This window comes from Oncorhynchus nerka, unplaced genomic scaffold (assembly GCF_034236695.1).
Source record: "Oncorhynchus nerka isolate Pitt River unplaced genomic scaffold, Oner_Uvic_2.0 unplaced_scaffold_1582, whole genome shotgun sequence".
Classification (NCBI taxonomy): domain Eukaryota; kingdom Metazoa; phylum Chordata; class Actinopteri; order Salmoniformes; family Salmonidae; genus Oncorhynchus; species Oncorhynchus nerka.
This window is the reverse complement of record NW_027039746.1, coordinates 64,080-81,214: the sequence shown is the minus strand read 5'-3', so window position 1 is coordinate 81,214 and position 17,135 is coordinate 64,080. Positions and strand designations below refer to the sequence as shown.

Here is a 17,135-nt window from a genome sequence, read left to right as displayed (position 1 = left end):
AGTGTCAGAAGGAGAGCCAGACAGACTGCTCCTAGTGTCAGAAGGAGAGCCAGACAGACTGCTCCTAGTGTCAGAAGGAGAGCCAGACAGACTGCTCCTAGTGTCAGAAGGAGAGCCAGACAGACTGCTCCTAGTGTCAGAAGGAGAGCCAGACAGACTGCTCCTAGTGTCAGAAGGAGAGCCAGACAGACTGCTCCTAGTGTCAGAAGGAGAGCCAGACAGACTGCTCCTAGTGTCAGAAGGAGAGCCAGACAGACTGCTCCTAGTGTCAGAAGGAGAGCCAGACAGACTGCTCCTAGTGTCAGAAGGAGAGCCAGACAGACTGCTCCTAGAAGGAGAGCCAGACAGACTGCTCAGGAGAGGAGACTGCCAGTGTCAGAAGGAGAGCCAGACAGACTGCTCCTAGTGTCAGAAGGAGAGCCAGACAGACTGCTCCTAGTGTCAGAAGGAGAGCCAGACAGACTGCTCCTAGTGTCAGAAGGAGAGGAGAAACCGTACCTGCACTTAGACACCACAGAGCCGATGGCGTTCAACAGCTCCTCCTGCGGACAAACAAACACACAAACAACTGGTGTGAGAAGACATCTGTACTAGACACAAACAACTGGTGTGAGAAGACATCTGTACTAAACACTAGGCACCCCCCCCTTCCACCGACCACACACACACACACACACACACACCTTTCCAGTCCAGGTGCGTCCAACCAGTCCCTGCAGTAGAGCGGACAACACCATACCCAGGTGGGGGGCGACCAGAGAACCCGTCTGTTGCTTAGCGATGGACGCCATGGCAGCCGCGCCCTGGGCCTTCATCTTCCACGACTGGGACTGCAAGGCCTTCTGGGTAATGTCGATCAGCTCCGTCATGTAGAGGCGGATGCCCCCAAAGCTTCCTGGAAGACACGACGAGAGGTCAGGGGTTGAAAAGGTCAAAATGTTTGGTCTTTTCTATTTATTTATTTATTTTTAACCTCTGTCTTCGTGGTATCCAAGTGGTAGTCAGAGGAAGGCCCTAAAAATGGTCAACGACCCCAGCCACCCCAGTCATAGACTGTTCTCTCTACTACCACACGGCAAGCGGTACCGGAGGGCCAAGTCTAGGTCAAAAAGGCTTCTCAACAGTTTTTACCTCCAAGCCATAAGACTCCTTGAACAGGTTTCCAAATGGCTACCTGGACTATTTGCATTGTGTCCCCCCCAAACCCCTCCTTTACTCTGCTGTTACTCTCTGTTTATCATATATACATAGTCACTTTAACTATACATTCATGTACATACTAACTAAATGGCCCGACCAACCAGTGCTCCCACACATTGGCTAACCAGGCTATCTGCATGGTGTCCCTCCAACCACCAACCCCTCTTTCACGCTGCTGTTACTCCCTGTTCATCATATATACATAGTCACTTTAACTTCTCTAGGGTAGGGAGCAGCATTCGGGATTGTGGATGAAAAGCATGCCCAAAGTAAACTGCCTGCTACTCAGGCCCAGAAGCTAGGATATGCATATAACTGGTAGAGTTGGATAGAAAACACTCCAAAGTTTCCAAAACTGTTTGAATAATGCCTGTGAGTATAACAGAACTGATATGGCAGGTGAAAACCTGAGGAAAATCCATCCAGGAAGGACTATTATTTTGAAAGGCTGTTTTTCCATTGAAAGCCTATCCACCATACAAAGACTTAGGACCCAGTTCACGATCTCTATGGCTTCTTCGACATGTGGCCAGTCTTTAGGCATTCAGGCTTTTACTCTGAAAAATGAGTGAGATACAGCACTTTCAATGAGAGGACAGTGGACATTTCCAGACATGAGTCCTGTGTGTGACCGGGAGAGCGCCTTTCTTGTTTCTCCTTTTCTATTGACGAAGCTTTTGTCCGGTTGAAATATTATTGATAACTTATGACAAAAACAACCCGAGGATTGATTTTAAACATCGTTTGACATGTTTCTACTAACTTTTATTGTACTTTTTTGACTTTTCGTCTGTCTGTTGAGAGTGCGCATTTGTGCCTTTTGGATTTCTGAACTAAACGCACCAACACAACTGAGGTTTTTTTGGACATAAAGAGGGACATTATCGAACAAAACAAACATGTATTGTGTAACACGGAGTCCTATGAGTGCCACCAGATGAAGATCAAAAGGTTAGTGATTAATTTAAATCGCTATTTCTGACTGTTGTGAGTCCTCTCCTTGGCTGGAAAATGTCTGTATGGTTTCTTGTGGCTAGGCGCTGTCCTAACATAATCGCATGGTGTGCTTTCGCCGTAAAGCCTTTTTGAAATCAGACACTGCGGCTGGATTAACGAGATGTGTATCTTTAAAATGGTGAATAATACTTGTATGTTTGAGGAATTTAAATGATGCGATTTCTGTTGTTTTGAATTTGGCGCCCTGCAATTTCACTGGCTGTTGGCGAGGTGAGACGCTACCGCCCCCACTGGTACCAGAGCTACCGCCCCCACTGGTACCAGAGCTACCGCCCCCACTGGTACCAGAGCTACCGCCCCCACTGGTACCAGAGCTACCGCCCCCACTGGTACCAGAGCTACCGCCCCCACTGGTACCAGAGCTACCGCCCCACTGGTACCAGAGCTACAGTCCCACTGGTACCAGAGCGGTTAACCATATCTACATGGACATACTACCGCAATCAGCCTGACTAACCGGTGTCTGTATGTAGCCCCTCTACTGTATATAGCCTGTCTTTTTACTGTTGTTTTATTTCTTTACCTACCTAATGTTCACCTAATACCTTTTTTGAACTATTGGTTAGAGCCTGTAAGTCAGCATTTCACTGTAAAGTCTACTACACCTGTTGTATTCAGCATTTCACTGTCAGGTCTACTACACCTGTTGTATTCAGCATTTCACTGTAAGGTCTACTACACCGGTTGTATTCAGCATTTCACTGTGAGGTCTACTACACCTGTTGTATTCAGCATTTCACTGTAAGGTCTACTACACCTGTTGTATTCAGCATTTCACTGTAAGGTCTACTACACCTGTTGTATTCGGCATTTCACTGTGAGGTCTACTACACCTGTTGTATTCAGCATTTCACTGTGAGGTCTACTACACCTGTTGTATTCAGCATTTCACTGTGAGGTCTACTACACCTGTTGTATTCAGCATTTCACTGTGAGGTCTACTACACCTGTTGTATTCAGCATTTCACTGTAAGGTCTACTACACCTGTTGTATTCAGCATTTCACTGTAAGGTCTACTACACCTGTTGTATTCAGCATTTCACTGTGAGGTCTACTACACCTGTTGAATTCGGCGCACGTGACGAATAAACTTTGATTTGATTTGATTAGTTAGTGTTGTCTCATCGCTGCAACTCCCGTACGGACTGGGGAGAGGTCGAAGGTCGAGAGCCGCGCATCCTCCGGTACACGACCCAACCAAGCCGTACTGCTTCTTGACATAATGCTTTAACCCTGAAGACAGCCGCACCAACTCGCCAGACGACCGTGTCAGCGTGCACTGCGCCCGGCCCGTCACAGGAGTCGCTAGAGCGCGATGGTACAAGGACGTCCCTGCCCGGCCAAACCCTCCCCTAACCGGCCAAACCCTCCCCGGACCGGCCAAACCCTCCCCTAACCCGGACGACGCTGAGACAATTGTATGCCCCATGGGTCTCCCGGTCGTGGCCAGATGTAACGGAGCCTGGACTCGAACCCAGAATCTCTAGTGGCACAGCTAACACTGCAATACAGTGCCTTCGACCAGACACTCCCTCTACAGAGCCTTAGTCCATAGTGACTCTCCACTGTGAGTGTCCAGGTGTCTCTCACCAGACACTCCCTCGACAGAGTAGTGACTCTCCTCTCTGACCAGGTGTGTTTCTCTGACCAGGTGTGTGTTTCTCTCCTCTCTCTCTGACCAGGTGTGTTTCTCTCCTCTCTGACCAGGTGTGTGCTTCTCTCCTCTCTCTGACCAGGTGTGTGCTTCTCTCCTCTCTCTGACCAGGTGTGTGCTTCTCTCCTCTCTCTGACCAGGTGTGTGCTTCTCTCCTCTCTCTGACCAGGTGTGTGCTTCTCTCCTCGCTCTCTGACCAGGTGTGTGCTTCTCTCCTCTCTCTCTGACCAGGTGTGTGTTTCTCTCCGACCAGGTGTGTGTTCCTCTCCTCTCTCTGACCAGGTGTGTGTTTCTCTCCGACCAGGTGTGTGTTCCTCTCCTCTCTCTGACCAGGTGTGTGCTTCTCTCCTCTCTCTCTGACCAGGTGTGTGTTTCTCTCCTTTCTCTCTCTGACCAGGTGTGTGTTTCTCTCCTTTCTCTCTCTGACCAGGTGTGTGTTTCTCTCCTTTCTCTCTCTGACCAGGTGTGTGTTTCTCTCCTTTCTCTCTCTGACCAGGTGTGTGTTTCTCTCCTTTCTCTCTCTGACCAGGTGTGTGTTTCTCTCCTCTCTCTGACCAGGTGTGTGTTTCTCTCCTCTCTCTCTGACCAGGTGTGTGTTTCTCTCCTTTCTCTCTGACCAGGTGTGTGTTTCTCTCCTTTCTCTCTGACCAGGTGTGTGTTTCTCTCCTTTCTCTCTGACCAGGTGTGTGTTTCTCTCCTTTCTCTCTGACCAGGTGTGTGTTCCTCTCCTCTCTCTCTGACCAGGTGTGTGTTTCTCTCCTCTCTCTCTGACCAGGTGTGTGTTTCTCTCCTCTCTCTCTGACCAGGTGTGTGTTTCTCTCCTCGCTCTCTGACCAGGTGTGTGTTTCTCTCCTCTCTCTCTGACCAGGTGTGTGTTCCTCTCCTCTCTCTGACCAGGTGTGTGTTTCTCTCCTCTCTCTGACCAGGTGTGTGCTTCTCTCCTCTCTCTCTGACCAGGTGTGTGCTTCTCTCCTCTCTCTCTGACCAGGTGTGTGTTTCTCTCCGACCAGGTGTGTGTTCCTCTCCTCTCTCTGACCAGGTGTGTGTTTCTCTCCTTTCTCTCTGACCAGGTGTGTGTTTCTCTCCTCTCTCTGACCAGGTGTGTGTTCCTCTCCTCTCTCTCTGACCAGGTGTGTGTTTCTCTCCTTTCTCTCTCTGACCAGGTGTGTGTTTCTCTCCTTTCTCTCTCTGACCAGGTGTGTGTTTCTCTCCTTTCTCTCTGACCAGGTGTGTGTTTCTCTCCTTTCTCTCTGACCAGGTGTGTGTTTCTCTCCTCTCTCTGACCAGGTGTGTGTTTCTCTCCTCTCTCTCTGACCAGGTGTGTGTTTCTCTCCTCTCTCTGACCAGGTGTGTGTTTCTCTCCTCTCTCTGACCAGGTGTGTGTTTCTCTCCTCTCTCTCTGACCAGGTGTGTGTTTCTCTCCTTTCTCTCTGACCAGGTGTGTGTTTCTCTCCTCTCTCTGACCAGGTGTGTGTTTCTCTCCTCTCTCTGACCAGGTGTGTGTTTCTCTCCTCTCTCTGACCAGGTGTGTGTTTCTCTCCTCTCTCTGACCAGGTGTGTGTTTCTCTCCTCTCTCTCTGACCAGGTGTGTGTTTCTCTCCTCTCTCTGACCAGGTGTGTGTTTCTCTCCTCTCTCTGACCAGGTGTGTGTTTCTCTCCTCTCTCTGACCAGGTGTGTGTTTCTCTCCTCTCTCTCTGACCAGGTGTGTGTTTCTCTCCTCTCTCTCTGACCAGGTGTGCGTTTCTCTCCTTTCTCTCTCTGACCAGGTGTGCGTTTCTCTCCTTTCTCTCTCTGACCAGGTGTGCGTTTCTCTCCTTTCTCTCTCTGACCAGGTGTGCGTTTCTCTCCTTTCTCTCTCTGACCAGGTGTGCGTTTCTCTCCTTTCTCTCTCTGACCAGGTGTGCGTTTCTCTCCTTTCTCTCTCTGACCAGGTGTGTGTTCCTCTCCTCTCTCTGACCAGGTGTGTGTTTCTCTCCGACCAGGTGTGTGTTTCTCTCCTCTCTCTCTCTCTCTGACCAGGTGTGTGTTTCTCTCCTCTCTCTCTCTCTCTGACCAGGTGTGTGTTTCTCTCCTATCTCTCTCTCTGACCAGGTGTGCGTTTCTCTCCTCTCTCTCTCTCTCTGACCAGGTGTGCGTTTCTCTCCTCTCTCTCTCTCTCTGACCAGGTGTGCGTTTCTCTCTGACCAGGTGTGTGTTTCTCTCTGACCAGGTGTGCGTTTCTCTCCTCTCTCCCTCTCTCTGACCAGGTGTGCGTTTCTCTCTGACCAGGTGTGCGTTTCTCTCTGACCAGGTGTGTGTTTCTCTCTGACCAGGTGTGCGTTTCTCTCCTCTCTCTCTCTCTCTCTGACCAGGTGTGCGTTTCTCTCTCTCTCTCTCTCTGACCAGGTGTGCGTTTCTCTCCTCTCTCTCTCTCTCTCTCTGACCAGGTGTGTTGCTCTCCTCTCTCTCTCTCTCTGACCAGGTGTGCGTTTCTCTCCTCTCTCTGACCAGGTGTGTGTTTCTCTCCTCTCTCTGACCAGGTGTGTGTTTCTCTCCTCTCTCTCTGACCAGGTGTGTGTTTCTCTCCTCTCTCTCTGACCAGGTGTGTGTTTCTCTCCTCTCTCTCTGACCAGGTGTGTGTTTCTCTCCTCTCTCTCTGACCAGGTGTGTGTTTCTCTCCTCTCTCTCTGACCAGGTGTGTGTTTCTCTCCTCTCTCTGACCAGGTGTATGTTTCTCTCCTCTCTCTGACCAGGTGTGTGTTTCTCTCCTTTCTCTCTGACCAGGTGTGTGTTTCTCTCCTTTCTCTCTGACCAGGTGTGTGTTTCTCTCCTCTCTCTGACCAGGTGTGTGTTTCTCTCCTCTCTCTGACCAGGTGTGTGTTGCTCTCCTCTCTGACCAGGTGTGTGTTTCTCTCCTCTCTCTGACCAGGTGTGTGTTTCTCTCCTCTCTCTCTGACCAGGTGTGCGTTTCTCTCCTCTCTCTGACCAGGTGTGCGTTTCTCTCCTCTCTCACTAACCTGGTACGTGTTCCTGCCAGACTTCGCTCCACAGCGTGGCGTCGTGGCTCTCTCCCTTCTCCTCGTCTGGTCCCGGCGCCTGGTGCATACCCAAGAAGGCTAGCGGCAACGCTCCCACCGCATGCCCCTTCAGGACATCAGGGCTGTAGTGGCTGATAGCGTGGACCGTCAAGGCGCACGACGACCTGTACACCGGCTCTGGGGGGGGGGGGACGACGACAAAGAGCCACGTCATCTTTTGAAGGGGGGGGGGGGACAAAGAGCCACACCGCTGATCTAGGAGCAGTGTCTCGTGGTTGTTTTGGGGGACTGGGCAATAAGAGGAGGAAGTAGACTGGACAGATCCTGTTGTCTCACCTTCTTTCTCCAGGTACCAGGTGTTGAGTTTCAGTAGGAGTTTCTCTACACTGCTGTCCTTCGCTGTCTGAGGAGACAAGACACTTCTATTAATACAACCAGTCCTGACTTCAGGTTATATATATATATTAACTAACTGCTGTCCTTCGCTGTCTGAGGAGACAAGACACTTCTATTAATACAACCAGTCCTGACTTCAGGTTAAACGAGTCACATGACACCGAGGAGGGAAAATGGCTAATTGGGCCCAATTTGGACATTCTCACTTAGGGGGTGTACTCACTGTTGTTGCCAGCGGTTTAGACATGAATGGCTGTGTGTTGAGTTATTTTGAGGGGACAGCAAATTGACACTGTTATACAAGCTGTACACTCACTACTTTACATTGTAGCAAAGTGTCATTTCTTCAGTGTTGTCACATGAAAAGATATACTCAAATATTTACAAACATGTGAGGGGTGTACTCACTTTCGTGATATATATATATATATATATATATACACATACACAGTGGGGCAAAAAAGTATTTAGTCAGCCACCAATTGTGCAAGTTCTCCCACTTACAAAGAGGAGGCCTGTAATTACCATCATAGGTCCACTTCAACTATGACAGACAAAATGAGAAAAAATATCCAGAAAATCACATTGTAGGATTTTTAATGAATTTATTTGCAAATTATGGTGGAAAATAAGTATTTGGTCACCTACAAACAAGCAGGATTGCTGTCAAAGGCCACCAGAAACAAAATTGTAGACCTGCACCAGGCTGGGAAGACTAAAATTACAGGCCTCTCATCTTTTTAAGTGGGAGAACTTGCACAATTGGTGGCTGACTAAATACTTTTTTGCCCCACTGTGTGTGTGTATGTATGTATGTATGTATGTATGTATATATGTATGTATGTATGTATATATATAAACTATCACTGATGCAGTTAGTTAGATAACACCATCCTACTCACCCTGACTAGATGTCCCAGAGCGAAGGAGAAGGCTTTCTGGACCACACTGCTACGGTCATGAATCCCATTCAGTAGGGCACTCATCAGTTTACCTGTCTCACACACACACACACACACAGAGACACACACACATCATGACAGAGACAGTAAGGAAGGCCCAGTCCAGGGAAACCAGACCATAGAGGAGAGGTTGTAGTGAACTGACAAAGACAAAACTCTACTCCATCTCTCCATTTCTCTTCTGGATGTTGACCAGTCAGGACATCTGGGGGTCGGTACAGTAAAGTCTACCTGTACCCCAGAGGGTAACGTGCTTACCTGAGTAGGGGGTGAGGTCCTGGGGACACTGGACGGTGAGGGACACGATCACACTGGCACAACCACCCTGGAACAAGAGAGGAGACACTGGTATTGTGACATTCATTCAGATTCAGACTGTTGACTGGTCACATGTTCAGGGCTGCAGGTGTGATTGGAGGAGACAGTGTTTACTGGTCACATGTTCAGGGCTGCAGGTGTGATTGGAGGAGACAGTGTTTAAATGGTCACATGTTCAGGGCTGCAGGTGTGATTGGAGGAGACAGTGTTTAAATGGTCACATGTTCAGGGCTGCAGGTGTGATTGGAGGAGACAGTGTTTACTGGTCACATGTTCAGGGCTGCAGGTGTGATTGGAGGAGACATTGAAAAGCTCAGCGCTCCAACATGGAGGACCAAGTGAAATAAAATGTCAGAAAAACAACATTAGAAAAAAATACCCATCTATATATATTAACAACTGCTACAGTGATGGATGTCACTGGGGTGGGGGGGCAGGTAACGTCTGTTGGGGGAGACAGAGTAACACCAGTTGGGGGGGGGCATAAGGGGAGCATTAAGACACAATATGCAGTTTATCACCAAGGAAAACAGCGGAGGATTTGACTTTCCGACAACGTGTCCAACTCATCAGGCTGAGACACGGTTCAGTATTTAGGTTGGTGAGAGAGGGGTGTTACCTTGGTAACCAGACCCACTCCACTCTTCAGTAGGTCACAGAGTCTGGGGACCAGCTCCCCAGAACAGACACAATTCAGTATTTAGGTTGGTGAGGTTTGACTTGGTAACCAGACAACTCTTCAGTGTCTGGGGACCAGCTCCCCCAGAACAGACACGGTTCAGTATTTAGGTTGGTGAGAGAGGGGTGTTACCTTGGTAACCAGACCCACTCCACTCTTCAGTAGGTCACAGAGTCTGGGGACCAGCTCCCCCAGAACAGACACAGTTCAGTATTTAGGTTGGTGAGAGAGGGGGGTGTTACCTTGGTAACCAGACCCACTCCACTCTTCAGTAGGTCACAGAGTCTGGGGACCAGCTCCCCCAGAACAGACACAGTTCAGTATTTAGGTTGGTGAGAGAGGGGTGTTACCTTGGTGCCCAGACCCACTCCACTCTTCAGTAGGTCACAGAGTCTGGGGACCAGCTCCCCCAGAACAGACACGGTTCAGTATTTAGGTTGGTGAGAGAGGGGGGTGTTACCTTGGTGCCCAGACCCACTCCACTCTTCAGTAGGTCACAGAGTCTGGGGACCAGCTCCCCCAGAACAGACACAGTTCAGTATTTAGGTTGGTGAGAGAGGGAGAGAGAACAGACACAGTGTTACCTTGGTGCCCAGACCCACTCCACTCTTCAGTAGGTCACAGAGTCTGGGGACCAGCTCCCCCAGAACAGACACGAGACAGGTGCTGCAGACACATGTTGATGGTCTCCATCATGGGGAGGACTTGGCAGCACTGAGTCTGGCAGCATCCATGGCACTCTGGAGAAACAGAGAGAGAGAGACAGAGAGAGAGAAACAGAGAGAGAGAGACAGAGAGAGACAGAGACAGAGAGAGAGAGACAGAGAGAGAGAGAGAGAGAGAGAGAGAGACAGAGAGAGACAGAGAGAGAGACAGAGAGAGACAGAGAGAGAGACAGAGAGAGACAGAGAGAGACAGAGAGACAGAGAGACAGAGAGAGAGAGAGAGACAGAGACAGAGACAAGAGAGAGAGACAAGAGAGAGAGACAAGAGAGATTATGTCAATTAGACGATAATCACACCTCTGGAGAAACGGCAGTTATAGTCTGTGTGTGTGTGGTATGTACCTTCTCCTGCTCCGTGGCTCGGAGGCTGAGGTTTAGTAGGTGTGTTCTCTCTGTGTGTACGTTACCTTCTCCTGCTCCGTGGCTCAAGAGGCTGAGGAGAGACAAGAGACTCTCTGAGAGAGACAGTAGGTGTGTTCTCTCTGTGTGTACGTTACCTTCTCCTGCTCCGTGGCTCGGAGGCTGAGGTAGTTGAGGACCTGTGGCTCCAGGACACTGAGAGCCTCCAGGAGTGCTGGGATTAGACGAGGGACGTGGGGCTTCAACCTATTACCAGCTGTCTTAGACACCTTCACCAGGGTCTGGATACTGGAGGGAGGAGGGCTGCTTAACTGCTACGGCCAACAAGGTCTCTAAAAAACATTTCATTCATATAGAGAGAGAACAGAGAGAGAACAGAGAGAGAGACCGACAGAGCCCGACAGAGAGAGAGAGAGACCGACAGAGCGAGAGAGAGAGAGAGAGAGAGAGACCGACAGAGCGAGAAAGAGAGAGAGAGAGAGAGACAGAGAGAGACAAGAGAGACCGACAGAGCGAGAGAGAGACCGACAGAGAGAGAGACAAGAGAGAGAGAGACAGAGCGAGAGAGAGAGACCGACAGAGAGACAGAGAGAGACCGACAGAGAGAGAGAGAGAGACAAGAGCGAGAGAGAGAGACAGAGCCCGACAGAGAGAAGAGAGAGAGACAGAGAGAGAGAGACACAGAGCGAGACAGAGAGAGAGAGAGAGAGAGACAGAGAGAGACCGAGAGAGAGAGAGAGACAGAGAGAGAGAGAGACAGACAGAGAGAAGAGAGAGAGACCGACAGAGCGAGAGAGAGAGAGACCGACAGAGCGAGAGAGAGAGAGACCTGACAGAGCGACCTCAGAGAGAGAGAGACCGACAGAACAGAGAAGACAGAGAGAGACAGACCTGGAGAGAGAGAGAGACCGACAGAGCAGAGAGAGAGAGAGCACAGAGAGAGAGACCGAGAGATCACATAGACAGAGAGACAATGAACACACATGTGGAGGAGTACCTGAGAGAGAGGACCTCAGGCACGTTGCTGACGAGATCCAGGAGGGTTGGTAACAGAACAGCTACAGACCTCTGGGCTGCTAAACCTGACGACTCACACATCCTAGTACACACCTGGAGACAGAGACACAGAGAGATTAATGTCACACACACACACCACCTGGAGACAGAGAGATTAATGTCACTCACACACACACACACCTGGAGACAGAGAGAGATTAATGTCACACACACACACACACCTGGAGACAGAGAGAGATTAATGTCACACAGACAGAGAGATTAATGTCACACACACACCTGGAGACAGAGAGAGATTAATGTCACACACACACCTGGAGACAGAGAGATTAATGTCACAACACACCTGGAGACAGAGAGAGATTAATGTCACTCACACACACCTGGAGACAGAGAGATTAATGTCACAAGACACACACCTGGAGACAGAGAGATTACATGGAGACAGAGACAATGTCACTCACACAGAGAGAATGTCACACACACACACACCTGAGACAGAGAGAGATTAATGTCACACACACACACACACAGAGGAGACAGAGACATTAATGTCACACACACACACACACACACCTGTAGACGTCACACACACACAACTCACACACACACACACACCTGGAGACAGAGAGAGATTAATGTCACTCACACACACCTGGAGACAGAGAGAGATTAATGTCACACACACCTGGAGACAGAGAGAGATTAATGTCACTCACACACCTGGAGACGTTAATGTCACTGGACACACACCTGGAGACAGAGAGAGATTAATACACACACACTGTGACAGAGAGATTAATGTCACTCCTGCCTGGAGACTGAGGTTTAATGTCAGGTGTGTTCTCTCAGAGAGAGACTAATGTCACCTTCCCTGGAGACAGAGAGAGATTAATGTAGACAGACACACCTGGACACAGGTTAATGTCACTTCAACACACCTGGAGACAGACACTACACACACCTGGAGACAGAGAGATTTACCCACTGGTGATAATTAATGTCACCCACACTGTGTGAGCTATAACACACCACACCTGTCGAGAGTTAATGTCACTGCCTGGAGACAGAGAGATTAATGTCACTCACACACACTGTGGCCCCACACACACCTGGAGGCTGAGGTTAATGTCACACACACCTGTGTTCTCCCACCTGTGTGTCACACACACTATACACCTGAGACGCCATCTCACTGCCCCTTGGAGTAGAGATTAATGTCACTCACCACCTGGAGACAGTAGGACCATCTGACATGTAGACTCACCCCAGTGTAATACACACACACCTGGAGACTCCTGCCACCTGTGACAACAGGCTGACACACACACACCTGTAGGTGTGTTCAATCCACACCTGTGTACGTTACCTAATAACACACCCACACTGGCTCGGACACACTGAGGTAGTCAGGACCTGTAATCCAGGACACTGAGACACCTCCTCTTAGGAGTGCTGGGATAATAACCCATCTGACACCCCCCAGCTATAATCAACCCACCTGACACCCCCCACTGGAGGGAAGGGTGATACTCACACACACACACCTAACCCATCTGACACACACCACCTGTAGGGACACACCCATCAGACGGTCCCACACTATGGAGGAAAACACGGACCTTGCGGACACTGACATCCTAACCCAACAAGGTCTCTAAAAGCCTTTTACATCTTTCCATTCTATAGAGAAGCTCTAACCTTCTCCAGAGCGAATCCTCCCCCTCCCCCCTCGCTATCTGCAACCGACAGACACCACCCTGAGCTATAGACAACCCATCTGACAAACGACAGAGCTATCACACTGCCCATCCTGTGCCTGACAGAGCTCTCCAGATAAATCCAACCCATCTGAACCCCATGACAGAGCCCTATCTCCTCCCTCTTCTCCAGACCTGAGACCTTCTCCCCCTCAGACAGCTCATCAACCCATCCCGACCGAGCCCCCCAGCTAGCGAACCCAGACCGACACCCCCAGAAATGAAAACCCAGAGACCTCCCTGACAGAGCGAATCCCTCCCAAAACTCTGACCCCCCAGCTATAATCTCAACCCATCTGACCCCCCCAGCTAGAACCCAGAGAGCTATAATAACCTCTGACAGAGCCAGAAAGAAGATCCGACAGAGCGAGAAAGAGCTATAATGCCGACAGAGCCCAGAGATAATAACCCTACTCTGACAGAGCCCCCAGGGCTTAAAGAGGCGACCGAATAACCCACTGACCTACCCCCTCCTAGAACCAACACTTGGCTCTGTCTGATTTTCCTATCATTGCTAGACGAATTAATCTTCTCCTTTCCCTATGACCAGGTCACCCTGCAGCTATAATCAGTCCCTGACCGACACCACCTCCAGCTAATAAGAGAGAGCTGCACCCTCCTGAAGGAAAACTACCCCATGATCCCTCCCATCAGACCCTACTCCACCCCCCAGAGCTAAGAACCCTCTGACACCGACCCAGATAGAGTGACCGACTTGACACAGGAGAGCCCCCAGCTCATAATGAACCCATCTGTTGGCTGGGCCCCCCTGCTAAACCTAACCCATCCAGACCCCAGCCCATCTATAACCTAACCCAGAGACCCCCAGAATAATAACCCATCTGACATCCCCCCCAGCTGCGTACCTGAGAGGTCGGACCTCAGGCACGCTACAATGCCTTTATCCAAACAGGGGTTGGTAACCCCAGGCTCTGACCCCCTGGGCTGCTAAACCTGACTGACCCCCTCCCAGCTATAAAACACAGAGATCCCCAGCTATAATAACCCATCACACCCCCCAGCTAGAATAACCCAATGTCTGACACCCACCAGCTATTAACCCATCCTGACACACCCCCACCTGCTCGCCATAAGAGAGAACCCATCTGTCACCCCACAGCTATAATAACCACCTGACAGACACCCTTAATGTCACACACACAAACGACAACACAACCTGGAGACAGAGGGATTAATCCAGCATAATAACCCACCTGAGACAGACAATACAGATCAGCACAACCACACAGACACCCCCAGCTGGATAATAACCCTAGACTTAGCTATAATAACCCATCTGACCCACCCCCCAGCTATAATAACCCATCTGAGAGCTATAATAACCCATCTGACCCCCAGCTATAATAACCCATCTGACAGACACAGCTATAATAACCCATCTGACACCCCCCTAGCTATAATAACCCATCTGACAAGCTATAATAACCCATCTGACACAGCTATAATAACCCATCTGACACCCCCCAGCTATAATAACCCATCTGACACCCCCCAGCTATAATAACCCACTGACACCCCCCAGCTATAATAACCAGTTGCCATCTGACACCCCCCACCTATAATAACCCACCTGAGATGTCACCCCCCAGCTATAATAACCCATCTGACACCCCAGTGTTTTGAGGGTTATAACCCTTCTGACAGACCCCAGACTACACAGGTCAGCAACCCACCACCACCCCCAGCTAGAACCCTCTGACCCCCCAGCTATAATAACCCATCTGATCCCCCCCAGCTAAAATAACCCATCTGACACCCCCCAGCTATAATAACCCATCTGACCCCCAGCTATAATAACCCATCTGACGCCCCCCAGCTATAATAACCCATCTGACCCCCCAGCTATAATAACCCATCTGACCCCCCCAGCTATAATAACCCATCTGACACCCCCCAGCTATAATAACCCATCTGACCCCCCCAGCTATAATAACCCATCTGACCCCCCCCAGCTATAATAACCCATCTGACCCCCCCCAGCTATAATAACCCATCTGACCCCCCCAGCTATAATAACCCATCTGACCCCCCAGCTATAATAACCCATCTGACACCCCCAGCTATAATAACCCATCTGACACCCCCCAGCTATAATAACCCATCTGACACCCCCCAGCTATAATAACCCATCTGACACCCCCCAGCTATAATAACCCATCTGACACCCCCCCCCACAGCTATAATAACCCATCTGACACCCCCCAGCTATAATAACCCATCTGACACCCCCCAGCTATAATAACCCATCTGACACCCCCCAGCTATAATAACCCATCTGACACCCCCCAGCTATAATAACCCATCTGACACCCCCCAGCTATAATAACCCATCTGACACCCCCCAGCTATAATAACCCATCTGACACCCCCCAGCTATAATAACCCATCTGACACCCCCCAGCTATAATAACCCATCTGACACCCCCAGCTATAATAACCCATCTGACACCCCCCAGCTATAATAACCCATCTGACATCACACAAGTCCCTAGGCCAGGAATAGTCTGTTTGTGGTTGTGTGTGTTTACGTGTGTGTGTGTGTGTGTGTGTGTGAGCACCTTGATGTCGTCCAGAACCCTGAACAGGGTTTCCCAGATCTCCTCCAGGTGGTCGATGAGGTCGTCGGCGTTGCGTCCTCGGATGAGGTCGTTCAGAGCGAGGCAGGCGGACTCCCGGGCCCTCCAGATGTTATTGGTCAGGTTAGATATCACATCCTGGAGGATCTCCTTCAGATACTTATCCACCTGGGGAGGGGTAGAGAGAGAGAGAGAGGGAGGGGGTAGAGAGAGATAGAGAGAGGGGGATAGGGGGTAGAGAGAGATAGAGAGAGAGGGATAGAGAGAGGGGATATAGAGAGAGGGGGAGAGGGGGTAGAGAGAGGGGGGGATAGAGAGGGGGGGGATAGAGAGAGGGGGTAGATAATAGAGAGGAGGGGGGTAGAGAGGGAGGGGTAGAGAGAGAGGGGGATAGAGAGGAGGGGGATAGAGAGGGGAGAGGGTATAGAGAGAGAGAGAGGGAGGGGGTAGAGAGAGAGGGGGTAGAGAGAGAGGGGGATAGAGAGAGAGGGGGATAGAGAGAGGGGGGATAGAGAGAGGAGATAGAGAGGGAGGGGGTAGAGAGAGGGGGGTGGAGAGAGAGAGAGGGTAGAGAGAGGGTGGGTAGAGAGAGAGGGGGATAGAGAGGGGGTAGAGAGGGGGGGGTAGAGAGAGAGGGGGGATAGAGAGAGGGGGTAGAGAGGAGGGGGGCCCTAGAGAGAGGGTATAGAGAGAGGGGGTAGAGAGAGAGGGGTAGAGAGGAGGGGGTAGAGAGGGAGGGGGAGTAGAGAGGGAGGGGTAGAGAGAGAGGGGGAGAGAGAGAGGGGATAGAGAGAGAGGGGTAGAGAGAGAGGGAGAGAGAGGGGGGTAGAGAGGAGAGGGGGTAGAGAGGAGAGGGGGATAGAGAGAGGGTGGATAGAGAGAGGGGGGTAGAGAGAGGGGGAGGTAGAGAGAGGGTGGGTAGAGAGGGGTAGAGAGAGAGGGGGTAGAGAGAGGGGGTGGATAGAGGAGGGGGTAGAGAGGGAGGGGGATAGAGAGGGGGAGAGAGGGGGAGGGGGGGGTAGAGAGAGAGGGGTAGAGAGAGAGGGGGATAGAGAGAGAGGGGGTAGAGAGGGAGGGGTAGAGAGAGAGGGGGGTAGAGAGAGAGGGGGATAGAGAGGGGGTAGAGAGGGGGGATAGGAGAGAGAGAGAGGGGTAGAGAGGGGGGGTAGAGAGGGAGGGGGAGAGAGAGGGAGGGGGAGAGAGAGAGGGGATAGAGAGAGGGGGATAGAGAGAGGGGTAGAGAGAGGAGGGGGATAGAGAGTCTGGGGGATAGAGAGAGGGGGATAGAGAGAGGGGGATAGAGAGAGGGGGATAGAGAGAGGGGGATAGAGAGAGGGGGTAGAGAGAGGGGGGTAGAGAGAGGGGGATAGAGAGAGGGGGATAGAGAGAGGGGGATAGAGAGAGGGGGTAGAGAGGGAGGGGATAGAGAGA

General features: G+C 50.7%; 1 protein-coding gene across 1 annotated transcript in view; it reads right to left on the bottom strand.

Moving 5' to 3' along the window:
* The window catches only part of LOC115126434 (proteasome adapter and scaffold protein ECM29-like), a 55,764-nt gene that overhangs the window by 8,817 nt on the left and 29,812 nt on the right, over positions 1–17,135 (bottom strand). The window contains 12 exon segments of the mRNA XM_065015252.1: positions 368–542; positions 684–895; positions 6,870–7,067; positions 7,227–7,293; positions 8,189–8,280; positions 8,507–8,573; positions 9,830–9,901; positions 9,903–9,946; positions 9,949–9,985; positions 10,468–10,618; positions 11,328–11,440; positions 15,687–15,872. Coding sequence (XP_064871324.1) covers positions 368–542; positions 684–895; positions 6,870–7,067; positions 7,227–7,293; positions 8,189–8,280; positions 8,507–8,573; positions 9,830–9,901; positions 9,903–9,946; positions 9,949–9,985; positions 10,468–10,618; positions 11,328–11,440; positions 15,687–15,872 — 1,414 coding nt within the window.